This window comes from Suricata suricatta, chromosome 14 (genome assembly GCF_006229205.1).
Source record: "Suricata suricatta isolate VVHF042 chromosome 14, meerkat_22Aug2017_6uvM2_HiC, whole genome shotgun sequence".
In the NCBI taxonomy this organism is placed as follows: domain Eukaryota; kingdom Metazoa; phylum Chordata; class Mammalia; order Carnivora; family Herpestidae; genus Suricata; species Suricata suricatta.
In genome coordinates this window covers 75446448-75462831 of record NC_043713.1, presented here as the reverse complement: position 1 = coordinate 75462831, position 16384 = coordinate 75446448, and the positions used below count along the sequence as shown (strand labels likewise).

General features: G+C 46.9%; 1 protein-coding gene across 7 annotated transcripts in view; it reads left to right on the top strand.

The window, feature by feature from the left end:
- The window catches only part of SUDS3 (SDS3 homolog, SIN3A corepressor complex component), a 52584-nt gene that overhangs the window by 10826 nt on the left and 25374 nt on the right, over positions 1-16384 (top strand). For all 7 annotated transcript variants that reach the window (XR_003902499.1, XR_003902498.1, XM_029922046.1 and 4 more), the window contains exons 7-11: positions 4872-4967; positions 5908-5969; positions 6135-6156; positions 7314-7419; positions 14138-14222. Coding sequence is in view for 5 of the 7 variants with exons in the window: in XM_029922046.1 (XP_029777906.1) it covers positions 4872-4967; positions 5908-5969; positions 6135-6156; positions 7314-7419; positions 14138-14222 (371 nt within the window). In the remaining 2 variants the exon portion in view is untranslated. The remainder of the gene's footprint in view (positions 1-4871; positions 4968-5907; positions 5970-6134; positions 6157-7313; positions 7420-14137; positions 14223-16384) is intronic.

The window sequence follows — 16384 nt, the reverse complement described above, 5'->3', positions numbered from 1 at the left end:
AGTGGTTCCAACCAAGGACTCTTCCAGCCCCTTCCCCCAATCCCCCTAGACCTCATATTTTCCCACACCCAACTTTATTACAGAATGCTAGCATCTCAGAGCTGGAAGGGGCCTCGGCATCATTTGCATCCAACCACTCCTTTCCTAGATGAAGAAACTGAGGCCCACAGAGCAGAAGGGACTTGCCCAAGGTCACCTGCTCAGAGCGCCCCAGTGTGGTGGTACTTGCGCCAGAGTTGGTCTTCACCTCCGCATTATACCGGCTTCCTACGGTGGAAATGCTGTGGATTCCTGTGGTGCCTAGTGATTCATCCGGTGAGGCTAGTATTGGTCCTCGAGGAGCTGGTATTTGGATGGTCTCAGGACTGACACAGCCTTTGTCCCGCGCAGAGCAAGGTGGGGCCCCAGGTGCAGGCTCCTGAATGAAGGTAAAGGTTTGTCAGGCTTCTTAGTGGTTGTAAAACCTGGCAGAGGTACACGTGTGGGGTTGTACTGATGTGGCATGGTTTCACGCAGTGAGGGACAGATGGCCGGAGGCAGGAGCCTTGGAAGTCCAGGCAGGAGACCAGGCCTCACACAAATACCTGGGCAGGGAGAATGGAAGAGGTGACCTGGATTGTGGGTGGAGCGGGCTTGTCGCCGAGACGTTCTTTGCTGGCGTTGCCCTCGTGGAGTCCAGGTGTCAGGTGGTTGAGGGTGCAGAGGAGGGCTTGATGAGTTCCCTCTTGAAACACCATCCCTGTGCTCTGGACAGCTTTGGCCTAAGGGAGATTGGGCTCTTCATTCCTACGCTGATTGGTGGGTCTATGAAGACCTGACCTTGATTTGTGATTCTGATGAGCTTGCCAGCCCGTTGGAGAGGGGCCAGGGAATGCTGGGCTTTGCTCTGGGCCTCCCGGCTGTTCCCATGTCTCTCTGCCCCCTGGTTTGTAGCCAGTCTGGTACAGTGGCTACCCTGCAGTGGCTTGTTTCTCTGCCACTTAATATTCTTTTTCTCAAGGATATTCCTTTGAATCACTGCAACTGCTGTTTTTTCAACGGCTCAACAAGCACAGGTTTGTTTTTAGCAGTTAAAATATGTTCCAGTGAAGTTCTTAACTGCATTTACGGGCTGTAGGCAGGTGAGCTGTTGGAGTGAATGACGAGGCCCAGAGAAGTAAGGAACCCCAAAGGGCAGCTAGGAAGTGGTAATTGTATGGTAATTGCAGGTAATTAATGTTATCAGGAATATCTCTCCCTCCGGACGGTGCTGTAAGGTAATGGCTCTGCCCAGCCTTGATTCAGCCTTGGCTCCCACTCCTAGCCAGCACACCCGGTGACCGGGAGCCTGCCTGTGTCTGTCAGATAGGGCCATTCCCGCTCTCCTTGCTGGCAAGTAGAGCAGGAGGACTTACACTGTTACGTGTCATGGGTTCGGTGTGGTTTGCGGAGGAGCTGCGTATGGTCTTGGCCCTTGTCCAGTGTTTCTGCCTCTGGTGTGTTTGGTGTTCAGTCAGATCACAGTATTGCCATGGAAGTGAACCTGCTTAGGGTCCTAGCTGTTTGAGAGGCTTTCTGGCTGAGGCCAGGTAGAGCAGTGTGGGGCTTGTCTGAGAGGAAGACCGAGTTCCTGCTCACGTGCCTTCTGCAGGGCTGCCACGCTCCAGCGTCTGAGGGTCACTTCCAGAAGTCTCATTTTTATGGTGTACCCAGATCGAGCCCCTCGGGTCTCTTACTGGCCAAACTCACGGGAGACTGATGTTACAAACTCAGGGTGCCAGCCTGTTGCTTCTCATGAGCAGTGGGTCTTCTAGGTGGATTCAGACCCGGTCACTCAGATCTCCTTTCCTGCTTGAAAATCCACCTTGGAAGGCTGGAGCAGAGCGAGTGGGGTCCGCAGTGCACTGTGGCTGTGGGGCTCAGTGCCCGGTGCTTCCTCACGCCCCGCCTTCTGCCGGCCAGGCCTGCTCCCCGCTCGCTCTGCTGGACGGTGGTGGGGATGGGCTAGCACATCTTAGGGGCTTTTTCGGAGCACCTTCCTTCTGCTGAAGCAGTCTTTTGGGTAAAATTGATTAGGTTATTGTGATGGCTAGCTAATAAAATGGATTGATTTTTCACTATTTCCTAAGAAGAATTTGATTATATTTTCTGATTTGTGAGTGATGCAGTTATGATTTTCTGAGTTTATTGGCCATGATTAGACTGGTTTATTTGCACATTCTCTTGGCTGTGCCTTTACTTGGTTCATTTCCGTCATGTATGGCCCACCCTCCCCATGCCCAGACTTGGCAGCCCAGAGGGCAGGGCATCCTCGGCCATGGTCCTTGGCGGACAGACCATTCCTTGGTGTTTACCAGCTAGGTGCTCTTTTCTAGTGTTGTTTGGGTTGGTGAGCTCCTTCACACCTTGTGTTTTGAATTAGGTATGAATGTTGCACAGCCTCACAGAAGTTGCACAGAAGTATGTAACTTCTGGGGTGCTTGGGGGGCTCAGTCAGTTGAGCGCCCTGGAGCCTGCTTCAGATTCTGTGTCTCCCTCTCTCTGCCCCTCCCCCACCCATGCTCACTTGCTTGCTCTCTGTCTCAAAAATAAGTAAAAACTATTAAAAATTAAAAAAAATATGTAACTTCTATTTCATTCAGATGTTTGTACCTTAACTTTTGTAAAAAAAAAAAAAAAAAGTTTTTAGTGTTTATTTTTGAGAGGGAGAGGGAGAGGGGGAGCGAGCACAAGCCGGGGGAGGGCCACTTAACTGACTGAGCCACCCAGGCTCCCCATGCCTTGACTTTTTAAAAAGACTCTGTATGGTGCTTTCCTGGCTGCGGATGCTGTAGTGAGAACTAGCATAGATTGAGCTCTGGCGGCGCCAGGTGCCATGGTGCGGGCTTTACTGGTATCATCTCCCGTAACCCTCAGTGTGCTGTGAGGGGAGTATTACTGCTGATTCCACATTATCGATGAAGTAACAGACGGGATTTACGTAGACCGCCGGAGGCCCACCGCTGCGGCAGGACCCACACCCACCAGCCAGTAAGAAACTGGAGGAGCGTGCTGGCTCTGCAGAGGGGGAGTCACCTCCCCGCCGTCTCCAGGGCAGGTGTGTGAGTCCTCCCTTTGACCACCCACACACACTTTTGTACACTCATCAGGGCTGCGCTTCTCCTTACTCCCCTCCGTTTAGAGGAATCAGTGCTGCCCGTTTCCCTTCTTAAGAGCAACACGCAGACGTATTTTTTTGACCTCCACGCACAGTTGTTGCAGCCTTGGCAGCCCCTGCACATTGCCTCACTGGGGGAGGCACTCGAATTCCTTGCCACAGTGGAAGGGGTGGCTGCACTTGAACTCCGGAAGGCTGTCCCGTCTGCTGTGCCGATGGTATGCGTGGTCATGGATGCGGGTCTCCTTGTCTCCTCGCTCTTCAGGAAACTCTGCGAAGCCCCGGCTGTGTGCCGCAGCTGTTGCTCGGGTGCTGGGGTGGAGTTCAGGTGTCTCTGGGGAAGCGTCCCTTACAGTATGGCACTTGGTAGCAGAGGTTTGCCCAGAGGTTTGCTCTGGTTATTTGGAAGATGGCGGGACTCTGGAAGCCATCGTGGAATGGGGAGCATGGCGCTGGCTCTCAAAGGATGTCGTGTAGGAGTTTGCTGGGCAGAAGGAGGGGGCCAGGCAAAGAGGACAGCGTGCAAAGGCTTGGAGGCATAGCAAGGCACGTGCCCTTGGGGGACAGATTAGCCAAAATCTCTCTCTAGGTGTGTGTGTGAAGGAAGGAGAATGGGCAAGACCAGGAAGAGACGTGGGCTTTTTTCCATAGAATGTGGCGAGCCATGGAAGTATTGACTAAGAAGGGGGATGTGTTGTAAAGTGATCTGATTTGAGTCTTAGGGAAACTGCCCTGAGGGAGGGGAGACCAGGATGAGGGGGTGGAGTTGAGGGGTGGCTTCACGGGGAACCGCTGTGATCCGGGGAGTATGACGCTTGGGTGAAGGAAGGTAAGTCACAATGACAGGTTCTGTCCTGGCTGAGAAGGATGGACAGACGTGATGTCCCCAAGACTCAGGAGAGGAGGCAGCGTGGGAGGTGAGACCAGAAATGAGAGTAGATGGTGTCGCTGGGCATAGGTTGCCATTCAGAAGGGTAGGGGAGCTGGTATTGGTGACGGAGGCTCACTGGGACACAGGCTGAGAATTGACTGGACTCGAGGGGTCACCAGCAGAAAGGAGCCCAAGGGGGCAGGTCAGGTGTGGTGGCGGCAAGGGGAGGAGAGATAATAGGGCAGGGAGAGTCACCAGCAGTGTCAGACTGTAGAGAAAAGTCTAGACTGAAAGGGGCCTTTATTGTGAGCCTTCATGAGATCATTCTTGACAGGTAGCTAGAAAAGGTTATAAAATAAAATGAAATGGGAGAGTCTAAGTTTGTCAATAAAAACGTCCTATAAAGATGTTGGCACTGAGGCCAATGACCTTTCACAGAGCCATGTGCAGGCATGTGCTTCAGTTTCCCTCCCTTTGTGGGAACAGCAAGAATTTGTAGACTGAGATGACCCAAAGGTTCTTCTGATCCCAAGAGCCTGCCACTCTGTGGCCTCTTAATTTGAGGGAGCCGGAGGAAAATCCTAGTTTTCAGGGTGCTGGAGAGATGCCTGCAGCGACTTCATGGGTAGCCTGCAGGGCGGGGTGCATTTGGGGGGGGGGGGCACACTTAAACAAGCCAGCCTGAGTCTTCTGGATAGCTCCCCTCCAGAGTCTGAGATGGATGTCTGGCTTGGGCCATGCCCAGATGTCCCCAGGAGACACTTCCGATGGGTGGCTGTGGGGCGGATGTTTGTACGGTGCAGCAGTTCTTACTGACTTCCAAGTGGGAGCTGGATAGATTGACCCATTCAATTCTTGCCACAGATTCTATGGAAGTGAAACCCATCATGACCAGAAAATTGCGGAGGCGACCAAATGATCCTGTCCCCATTCCAGACAAGAGGAGAAAACCTGCTCCTGATATCCATTTGCATCAAGCCTGACTTAATTGCTTTTTCTCTTTAGACTACTGAATCTTTTGCTTCTCCGTTTGCTAGAATATATATGTGGCCATTGTCCTACAGAAATTGTCATGATTGGCACGCGTGTGTATTTGTCTGTAGGCTACGGAGTGGCCGTTTTCCTGCTGAGTCCTTGTTACCGCTGCTTCCACTCGGAGGGGCTTTTAGAGATCAGTTATCTGGAAGGGCCCCTGGTGTTGGGAGTTCAGCCTGGTGTTAACACTTGGAGATTCAGGGCGGCCTCAGGTTACACGTGCCTAGATTTTTCTACCTATAGAGCAAGGACAGGGATACCTGTCTTTTGTGCCTGTCACCTGCATCCGGAAACCAGTGCAGTGCAGGCTGCTGTTAAATGAGATTTCAGTCTCATAAAAGAGCCCTTTAATCATAAAAATGGGAGCGGGAACAAGGCACACACTGCAAAGTTCTGTTTCTGTGCCCTTGGAGAGGGTAAGTAGCCATTTGCACAAAACGATTCAGTTGTTTGCCACCAAGAAAGGGTTTTGACTTTAGGTCCCTTTGTCTTCACAACTGAAGGCTTAAGTGATGTGGGAAGGACAAGCCGTGGGGGAGGGGGGCACACATGCAAATGCACGTGCAAGGCCTCGGATCGTTAGAACAAGACCAGTCAAAAATTGAGGAGGAAGTTCTGGTACCGTGTCCTGTGCTCTCACTCTTGTACTTAACAACTTAGAGACACCAGAAGTTTGTGAACTCTCTCACATACCTGGGCACCACGACATTTAGTAGAATCAGCAACTTCCGAGAGGCAAACTGTTGTAGAAACCGCATTCGACACAGCCATGCTGTGAATTCTAGATCTAGAGTGCTGGCCGTGCGCTGTTTTCTGCTTGCTTGGAAGCCACGGTCGTCGGGCATGTTCCTTTAACTCTCGACACCCCAGCTGAACTATTTGTTAACAGATGAACAGATCATGGAGGATCTGAGAACGTTAAATAAGGTATAGTTTGATTTATTATTTGATTTATTCGAAAGCTTAGGCTTGATAATGGTTTTGTGCTTTATGTTGTTTGCGTGTTGCTTGTTAAATCAGTTTGATACCTTTGACACCTGAAGTTGCATCTGAAATGATTTGTTCTAAGATTTCTTGTTGTTCTTCCTACAGCTTAAGTCCCCCAAGAGACCAGGTAAGTGTACAGTGTTGCTGGCATTTGTGCAATCTTTTTATCATGTTGTTGGAAAAGCATGCTTATACCTCACACAGAATCGTTGCACTCTTCAAGAATAAAATGTTCATCACTTGCCTAAGAGCAGTCATCATGAAGACTGAAGGGAACCTTAAGTGCACCCACCCCCGATATTTTTTTTATAACCCTGCTATGTTAAAGCTATTTTTGCCATTTCCTTAGGATTTATTCTAAAAGAGACAGTTGATTGATTGAATGGTGAAGGTTTCCTTCTGTGTAGGCATCAGGTACAAGATTTAAGTCTAACTCCATTTCTGGAAATGAAGCCAGAAGGATTTTTCAGCATTACATTGTGGAATTAAGTGCTAGGCATTGCTGCTCCTGTGCCTTTTCACGGCCTGGCTTTGCTAAGGGACTCACAAGTCCCAGTTTATAGAAGAGGCCAGCCCAGTATTCAGGGTGGTTCCTTCCCGAGTGGCACTCGAGAGTCTGTGCCGGGCTGCAAAACAATTCCGTGCGGGCAAGGCACCGATAGGTTTTAAGCTCTGTGATTACTCACATATCCCTTTCCTCACCAAGTCTGGAAGGAAAATGAGATTCTTTTTTTCTCTTAATCGTTTCCTTCTGAGGGCCACCGTCGTCCACAGGGAGGTCCTGAGTTTCTGAAGGCAGGATGGGGGTGGGGGCATGTGTAAGTGTGTGAATTTAGATCCTTTGAACCCCCTGTGGTTACTACCACTATATTAGCTGGACTCTGTATGTGCGTGGTAGTTTGCTCTACCCAGTAATGAATCGTCTGAGAAATGACTTCAGTCTTAGAAATGAGATTTTTCTAATTTTTGACCTTCAGGGCTTCTGATCCCTGGGGTTTTAGTCCTGCTCTTAGGGACCTTAGGCAAATCCCTTAGAATGCATCTCCGGTTTCTCCTCTGTCCAGTGAGGTTAACCTTTGCCTTGCCTACCTCACAGGGTTGCTTTGAGGAGCAAGTTAGGCTTAATACACAAAAATTTTGTTGAATTCTCATTTTCACACCACTAGGGAGTTAATGGCCAAGATTATTACCACTTTTTAATAGCCTTTCAGTTAAAGCATGTTAGCTGGTGGACCCATGTGCTTGTTACATGCTTAGTCACTGCAATATCTTTGGTTCCTTCAGCGTCCCCGTCCTCTCCGGAACACTTGCCTGCCACACCGGCAGAGTCTCCGGCCCAGAGGTTTGAAGCTCGGATAGAAGACGGGAAACTGTACTATGATAAAAGATGGTATGTTCTGCAAAGACACAGATTACTTGTGAGAGTCGCAGAAGAGCACCCTGGAAGGAGCGCTGGGGCTCGCTGTTGCCAAGCACGGCGGCTGCTTACGTACTCACTGAAGTGGGTAATGTTGAAAAGTGTGTCGGGAGTGGGGCCCCTGACTGGCTCAGTCGGTGGATCAAGAGCTTGGGACTCCTGATCTTGGGGTCAGTGTTCGAGCCCCACACGGGGTGTAGAGCTTACTTAAAGAAGAAAGTGTCGGGAGTCCTTTGATCATTAGATCTGTGGATGCAGCGTTTCCTAAGAGCGAGTTCTGTCGGGGGCCCTCCTCCTCTGCGCTGCTGTCATCGCGCTGGAATGTGCAGGCCTCTGTCTTTGGTGCTGCCACTGTAGACTGAGGCCAGGGCTTACGTCCCTCTCTGCCCTCTCTTACCTCTGCCCTTGTGCACTAAAGTTAATAGGTGTTCTGTGGAAAAAAGGGTTTGTGGTCACATGAGTTTGGGGGATGACCATGTTAATTTCTTCATTGCAGTGCTCTTTGGGTTCTCGGATATGCTAATGGCACTGTCAGTTTCTGAGGTATTACCAGGTATTGACTCCAGGTGCCGTTTTTGCGTGCATCATTCTGCGATACGAATGTCCTAGGAAACATACTTGGGGGAGTCGAATCTTAAAACATTACCAGTTTAGAGACTTTTTTTTTTTTTAACTGTTACTTGTATAATTTTATTTCTTAGCTGCATGTGAGGATATAGGTATGTTACCTCAGTTTTTTAATATGCCAGAAATAATTTCATAATAAAAGGCCATTTGAAAGCTTCAGGCCACCAGCATTTCTGTTGGAGCGGAGAGAGTAAAGCAGTATTAAAGGGGTGTGCAAACTCATTCACTTATGCATTCAACAATGTTCCTACCTGCTCTGTGATGAGGCGTTCTGCCAGGGGTCAAGCCACCCAGGATCGCTCCTCGTGTCACAGCTCCTTGATTCTGATCCCTTCTGTTCACTGTGCGTCTTGCAGGCGCGCTCTGTTCGTGTCCTGGGGACACAGGTTTGCGTTCTGAGTTTCCACTGGTCTGTGCAGAGAGTGTTTATCTGGGGTTATTGCATGTGCCTGTCTGTCCTTACCACTTATAATGGCTGTCGTTTATAAGCTTTTGAGTTTCAGTGTATTTAACCTCAAATTCCAAAAGTAGTAATGGTTATGTTATTTAGAATTTTTTGAGCTTCGTTAAAAAATGACCTCTAGGGTTGTTAGTTGATTACAGTATAATATTCTACTTCTGGGGTTGGCAGAAACACTTAGAAATGTAGTCATGCCTGAAGTAATCCGTTCCACCAAAATATTAGGTTACAGTGATTTAATTACCCAGGTGATGGTGAAGGCCCTCCTGTGTGTGAGCCTTATCTTAGTGACTCTGCCCCTCTCATTTGACTATTCTTTGGGTTTCTTCAGAAAGCCTGGTTATATTGGATCTTATCATCGGTTATCGGAACATACCACCACTAGGTGGCAGGCCCTAATAGCTCAACACACCGAGGGCAAAATAAGATGAAAAATGTTTCTAATAATGAAAACCAAATAACCTTTAAAGATCAAGCCCGCACATAAGAACCGTCTTCAAAAATGATGAGATTTATCACTAACATTTTTACAGATCTATGAGTCTTAAAGCTATGTGATATTTCAAATGACGTTCATTTTGTGATTGTGTTGCTTTAGATCTTCTTTCTAAGGCTTAAGTCTTAGACTTTATGAGACTTGAGGGTGAAAATTCAGTAAGAAAATTCTTAGTTATGAAAATAAAATTCTTGTATTTCTAAAGAAAGGATTCGGTGATTCATAATGTAAACAGAGTGGTGAGGTTAGATGTGCTAGGCCTCCTGAGAATTTTGAATGAGTTTTTCTTTCTCACAGGGGCTACGGGAATTTTTAAAAGAAAGTCCCTGGGGAGGGCACCTGGGTGACTCAGTCCTTTTGTACTTCTGATTCTTCATTTTGGCTCAGGTCATGATCTCAGGGGTGTGAGATTGAGCCCGGTGTTGGGCTCCATGCTGAGTGGAGAGCCTGCTTGGGATTCTTTCTTTCCCTCTCTCTCTGCCCCACTGCCTCGAATAAATAAATAAACTTAAAAAAAAAGGTTAATTAAAAAAAGAAGGTCTCTGGGAGCATTTTCCTTTTTCAGTGAATTTAAAGTTGCTTACAGTTGAGTATGGAGACTGTTGTTTTCGTCTGCATTCTGTGTTTCTCTTCTTTGGCCTTGGTGGTCCGAGTTGATGACAGATTTGTTGGAAGGCGGGTCTCCTTTCCCTGCCGCATTTGAAAGGTGTTCATGGGAGTTCTGGCCGGTGCTCTGAGCAGTGCAGAGCTGGCCTCCCCTCTCCCCAGGCTCTTGCCCTCTGGCCCTCGTCAGGTTGGAGGCTGTCATTCTTCCTTCTGTGCCAGTGCTGTGGCTGAGAGGTCAGCGCACCACCTTATGCTCTTTCCAGTGGTGTGGAGTATTTTGGTGCAAAGGTATTTCTGGCAAAACCTGTTTCATTGAGTTTTAAATGACTTCAGCAGAATGAGTGTGATTCAGGCTTCCCATCTCTGCGTGAACACTTATCAAGCTACATTTCATTTTGAAAGATAAGCATCTTTGCTTTGCCTTGGTCTGCTAGTGCTTTTAAGGCATTTTATGTCCTGCTGTAAGTCTTTCTCACATTTTGATTTGGACTAATGACCCTTCTTAGCAAGTACCACGAAAGTAGCTCATATTTTAAAATAACTAACTAACTGATGGTGCCGGCGGGCTGGTTTATCTCTCCTTACTCTAAATCTGGGGCTGCTAATGTGAATCAGGAGCGAAGTCCCCTGCTTCCTCCAGCCTCCGACTGACCATGACGGTGAAGACTTACACCTGGCGTCAGGGCTTCTTGAGGCTCAGAGCTGTGCCGTGGCCTTCAGTTTTTTGGGAAATGAAATGTTAATATCTGGGTTCCTAGTAGGATACAAAATTAAATTAATTCTGCCCCCTCCTTTTTGACCCACGTTTTAAGGAAATTGCTTTCTTCCATGTTGATTCTGGTTCATTGAGTTTAACAGTAGAAGCAAAGGCTCTAAGAGCTCATTTGTCAGGATTCCCAGGTCAGGATTTCCATTAGTAATAAAGTAATAAACTCAATTTGACTTTGGGGGCTTGTTCTCTGAGGCTATTTCAAGTATTTTTTTCAGCCGAGATGAGGGCAGCTTGTAAAATGGGTTAATTGGCAAAAAAGTGATAATGTACGTTTTTGCTAATATAGCTCTATAATTGCTACTTTTTAACATTTTTTTATGTTTAAATTTATTTTCGGTTCTCTTTTTAGTCTTTAGAAATTGAAGAGTAAATTTGTATGTTAAGGTTGTCATGCTTTTTAGTTTCATTTTGAAAACATGAATGGTAATTTCTGAGGATTCCCCCCGAATTCAGATCATTGAGTAGATTTGATAACCAGGGATAATGGTTCCCCAAGACCCAGCTGGGAACCGTTGGCTCGGGAGTGGGGTGTCTTGGGAAATACACAGGCCAGCTCTGCTGCGGAGCAAATGGTGACCATTGGTGGACGTTCAAGCCACCGCCATTTGGTGGTCCCAGAGCAGGCAGATTTGGGAGGTGGCCAGATGCTCAAGTCCCAGACCATTTCTGATGGGTTGGTGGTGGTGGTAGACCAGATCTCCTCGCTAAAGCTGGTCGCAGCATGGGGGTTTGAGTCCTGTGCACATCTGAAGGAAAGCAGCACATCTCGTGAGGATTGTTTGACCCGTCGCCCAGAGTTAGCTGTTGTCTGTAATAGACAATAAGACATTAATTTTAACATTAAATTTTGTTTTTACCCATCTTTGTTGTTCAGGTATTTTCCAGAACCATGATTTGCTTGATTTTTAACATAAGTAACACTTGTTTATTTCAGAAAAAAGAAAGCCATGCAATAAAAGGAATACCATTTTTAAAAGATAATTATTTATTCTCAAGTTTGTTACCATACAGTGTAGTCTTGCTTTTAGGAGTAGAACCCAGTGATTCATCTCTTACATATGACACCCAGTGCTCATCCCCAAAAATGCCCTCCTTAATTCCCATCACCCATTTAACCCACCCCCGCCCCTGTCAGCCACCCTTAGTTTTCTGTATTTTAGAGTCTCTTACAGTTTGTCTCCCTCCTTTTTTTATTTTTCTTTCCCTTCCCCTATGTTCATCTGCTGAGTTTCTCAAATTCCACGAGTGAAGTCATGTATCTTTCTCTGACTGATTTATTTCACTTAGCACAATACCTTCCATCAACATTGTTGCAAATGGCAAGATGTCCTTCTTTTTCATTGCCGAGTAGTGTCATGTATCCATGTGTATACACCACATCATCTTTATCCATTGATCAGTTGATGGACATTTGGGTTCTTTCAAAATTTGGCTATTGATAGCGCTGCTATGTATATAATACCACTCTTAATTGACATTTTATATTTCTATAAAATTGTAATACACATTTTGTTACACATCTTAATTATAAATTTACCCAATTATTTTCTGTGTGTGTATGATACACATGTAACATGCACATGTTTTATGTGCATAGGAACATATAATGGACATAGTTTCCCCCCTTCCACTTAGCAGTGTATTGAGCGTGTTTCCACACTAGTAACATACTTCTTTACCACACTGTGACCTTTCTTTATTTAAGTATTTAGAAAATAGTATCCGAATGACTTGGGGCTAGGTGCATGTTGTCTTGTGTCTTCATCTCCTTAATAACTCATAATCCCTGTAGAATATGTGAATGTTCTCCTTCTCTGTATTTTTATTCTAACCATCACTTGAGATGTTACTATTTACATAGGAAATTTGGCTTAGATGTGGGAGGGAAACTGGAGTTTTTGAGTGATGCCGTGAGCTAATTCAGCCTTTCCTCATGCTCTGTACACTTCAGACCTTGTGGTATCACATATTTAGCAGAATGAAGATCCCCTGACCCAGTTTACCAACTGATCTCCTGCCAAAAGCAGCTTTAAAGCTGAGTCTAAACCAATCTCGCTGTTCTAATTGCATTTATGATTCGATTTCTTTTAACAGTGTTTTCAGGAAGTAAATTGAGTTGGAAACCCGAGTTTTCAGCTTCTAAGTAGCAGGTTAAAGAGTCCTTAGAACCTAGATTGGAAAAAGCTCGTTGTGGGAGTGAAGTACATCTCTTACTGTGATATCTTGGCAGTATATTATTTCATTATACCAGCAAAACAGTGTGTCCCCCCCCCCTCCCCAAAAGAATAAGATGCAGTGCTTTGCTGGAAGATGCATTTTGGGTAGAAGTTACATGAGTTAGTGGGTTTAGCCAGGTCCATGCAGTCAGAACAAATCTGAGGTTCTGTTCTTGACTGCCTGGGGCTGACCCGGGCCGGGGCTTCCAGCCTCAGCTCAGCCGATGTTTCCAGCTCCTGTCGTCCAGCAGCTGCTCCTTCCTCCTGTGGCGGCTGCTGTGGTCTCATCTGGGCTCTGGCCCTGGCTTCACTACATTCATCCTCGGCCTTGTCCCTGAACTTGCAGAAGTTGAAGGCGGTCCTATGCTGTAGGCAAAGAGGATAGCTCCTGGGGCTGAATGGAATGTCTGTCTTGTCTGCTCCATGCAAGGCAGCTCCCCTGACTCACTGGGCTGAATTAGATCCCCTTTGGTACCTGCCTTGGTGCTCAGGACTTCACCTGGTTAGTGCTTGCCAAGTGCGCTTACCCGGTATTCTTCACAGCCACTGTATTTGAAGCTGTGTGACAGCAGGGACCTTGTGGCCCTGTTCACTGTCCACCTCCAGCATACTCTCTGGTATGCAGTGATTAAAGAGTATCTGCTGCGAGACCAAAGGGAGGGCTGAATTTGGCCTTCCTTCTTGTGGATGACTTACTTGGACATGTTGAAAACAAGTTTGAACAAGTTCTATTATTTATCTGTGTATTCTGTCCACACTGAACTTTCAGTGGTTTGGGTTGGACCAGCACGTGGGAATAGGTTGGTGTTTTTTTTTTGTTTTTGGTTTTTGTTTGTTTTGAGAGAGAGAGAGAGCCTGAGCTGGGGAGGGACCGAGACAGAGGGGGACAGAGGATTCGAAGCAGGCTTGCACTGACAACAGTGAGCCCGACGTAGGCTCAAACTCATGAACCACCGTGAGATCATCACCTGAACTGAAGTTGATGCTCAACCGACTGCGTTACCGAGGTGCCCCAGTATAGGTTTTCTTTGAAAATTTGTAATTTACTTTTTGAAATGGGTTTTATAATCCAAATAAAAAGTAAATATATGATGTTAGTTTACCAGCCTTTCCTGGGCCCCCTTTTTCCCCTCTGCGGAAGGCCTAAGGAATGTACGTTTTAGATTTAGGGGAAGATTAAGAAGCCATCTGATCTAATCCAAGGATGGAAGCCTTTAAATTAAACCTGAAATCCAGGCTCTTCCTCAAAATTTGTTAAGAGCGTAGCTCTTATGTGAAGTGTTCTTTCTGCAAAGGAAAAAACAGCAACAAATGATTATAAAGAAGAGGGTGGGAGGAAACGTTGGGAGGAGATGGGTATGTTTGTGGTGGTGATGATTTCACGGGTGTATACTGATCTCCAAACTCCTCAAGTTTTAAACAATAAATATGTAAAGCTTTTTTTTTTTACATGTCCGTCACACCTCAGTACAGTGGTTAAAAATATAAACAAATTTGTGTCTTGTGTGTGGCAGGTACCACAAGAGCCAAGCCATCTATCTGGAGTCAAAGGACAACCAGAAGCTGAGCTGTGTGATCAGCTCTGTCGGAGCCAACGAGGTAGGGACTGAACTCTCCGGAACCCTGGGGGCGAGCACAGTGCGACAGGCCCGCAGGTGCTGCCCGGCACATACAGGGAGCCTGGGCTTCTGTGTGGGTCAGGAGGGAGGTCAGCCCTTCAGGCCGCAGCTGCGCGTAGTCAGAATGACCCCCGAACATCCCTTACTTTGCTGGGCTGACACCCTATGTGGATTTGTGTGTTCTGGTGGTACTTGTGAACTCCACGTACGGTAATTGAGCTGGGAACCCTTGAGAGAAACTACAGGAAAGAACAGCAGGCAAGTCTGTATGGTATCTGTATGTTCATCTCCTGCTGCTTAGTAAGGTAGCCGTGCACTGAGGACGGGACTTGCTTGTGGGGCATTTCTCAAGAGCTTTCACGGGTACTGAGTCCTTCGTTTTGTGTTGTGAGGATTTAAGGAGGCACCTGGCCCAGGGTCTGGCACCCAGCAGGTGCTCAGTAAACGGACGCTGGCCTGATCTGAGCCACACACTATTCCTGCCTGCTGTCTTTACGATCTGACATGTCCCGTCCTGCCTCTCAGCCGTGAGCTGCCAGGCTCTTGTCCTTAGGCATTGGTTTCCTTGAGTCTCTCCTGTAGGATAGGGGCTGGTTCTGAAGTCAGCTTGGAGTGTTATGTTCAAGGGTAGTATGATTGGCAATGGGAGTTCTCTGACTGGCCCTTCATTAGGGGGATGTCAGCTATGTGTAACTTGTTAGTAGTTTTAAAAAAGTTTAAAACTGTAATAGCTTGATTGGCTTGATCTTTTATCAGTTCACAAATGTCTGCAAAGAAATTGATTTTTATGTGTCTACCCTCTGTAACTTATTCGTGCCACTGCACAGGAAATCTAATGAAACTGGATTATGAAATAAAGTTAAGCCTCTTCCATTTTCCCAGCTTCTTGAATTGAAAATGCCCTCAAATGTGACTAGTTTGCAAAATGACTGTTTACTCCGAAGTTAGGGAGCCTTCGAGATAAACGGATGTCTTTTTTCTCTCGGCTTGGGGTCTGAGAGTCACTCCCAAGTCAGAAGCAGAACAGGGGGATCTGATGAAGAGAACTGCTGCTTGTTGGCAGGAGGCGTTGTGACTTCACCAACAGCCCTTGTGCAGAGCTGCGTGGCCTCCTAGGGCTTAATTGTAACTTCGCAACATTTTTCTCTGGTGCGATTTTTCAGAAAAATAGCAATGCAAGTTACATTTTTTTCCTCTCTCAAAGATTGTCATCTTTTGACATGATAGAGTGTCAGGTCTGACAAGAAAATGGTGACACTGAGACACGTCACCTGGAGGAGCGAAGCCTTGGTGTATCAGAGAGGCATGAGACTCTGATAATGAAGAAACATTTCTCACTTCATGGAAGTATTCTAGCTCATTTTTCAGGTCAGATCCAAAGGGACACTGGAGCCATGTGGCCTTTGCATGAGTTGACTCCATTTAGTGAGGGAGTCTGAGCCTGTTGGTGACTCCCCATTTCAGCCCTTCTGGGGGTCATTTTTTAATTTAAGGTGCTTTTGCAAGGTCCTGAGGGGCTCCGCTCCACATGAGGTCTTTAATTAAAAAAAAATTTTTTTTAAACTTTAATATAAATTATTTTTAAGAGAGAGAGCATGCAAGTAGGGGAGGAGCAGAGAGAGAGAAACACAGAATCCAAAGCAGGCACCAGGCTCTGAGCTGTCAGCACAGATTCCAAAATGGGGCTCAAACCTACAAACTGTGAGGTCAGGAGCTGAAGTCAGACACTGAACCAACTGAGCCACCCAGGCGCCCCTAGTTTTAAGCCAGCCTGTTTGACTGTAAAGTCTCTTGTTGAGACATAATCACAGTAGAGAGACTGAAATGAGACCAAGAACACTTTAAACACTAGAAACTGCGGAGGGAAGGGGAAGATGGGCCTAGAGACCTGGGCATGCGCATGTGGAGGAGATGCAGAACTTGAAGAGAGTCCAGCGTCTGGCGCCATCTGATTGCATATCAGTTACATGGATGAGGAATGGTGAGAAGCAGAGTCTGGGCTGGTCTTGTGGACAAGAGCAAGGCGGATTGCTAGCAGGTGCCAGGGTTCACACTGGTCAAGGTCACTCAGCCCTCCTCTTCTAGAAAATGGGGGTGAGGGCAGTACCTCGTAGGGGGCTTCTGAAGATGAGGAAGCTTGAG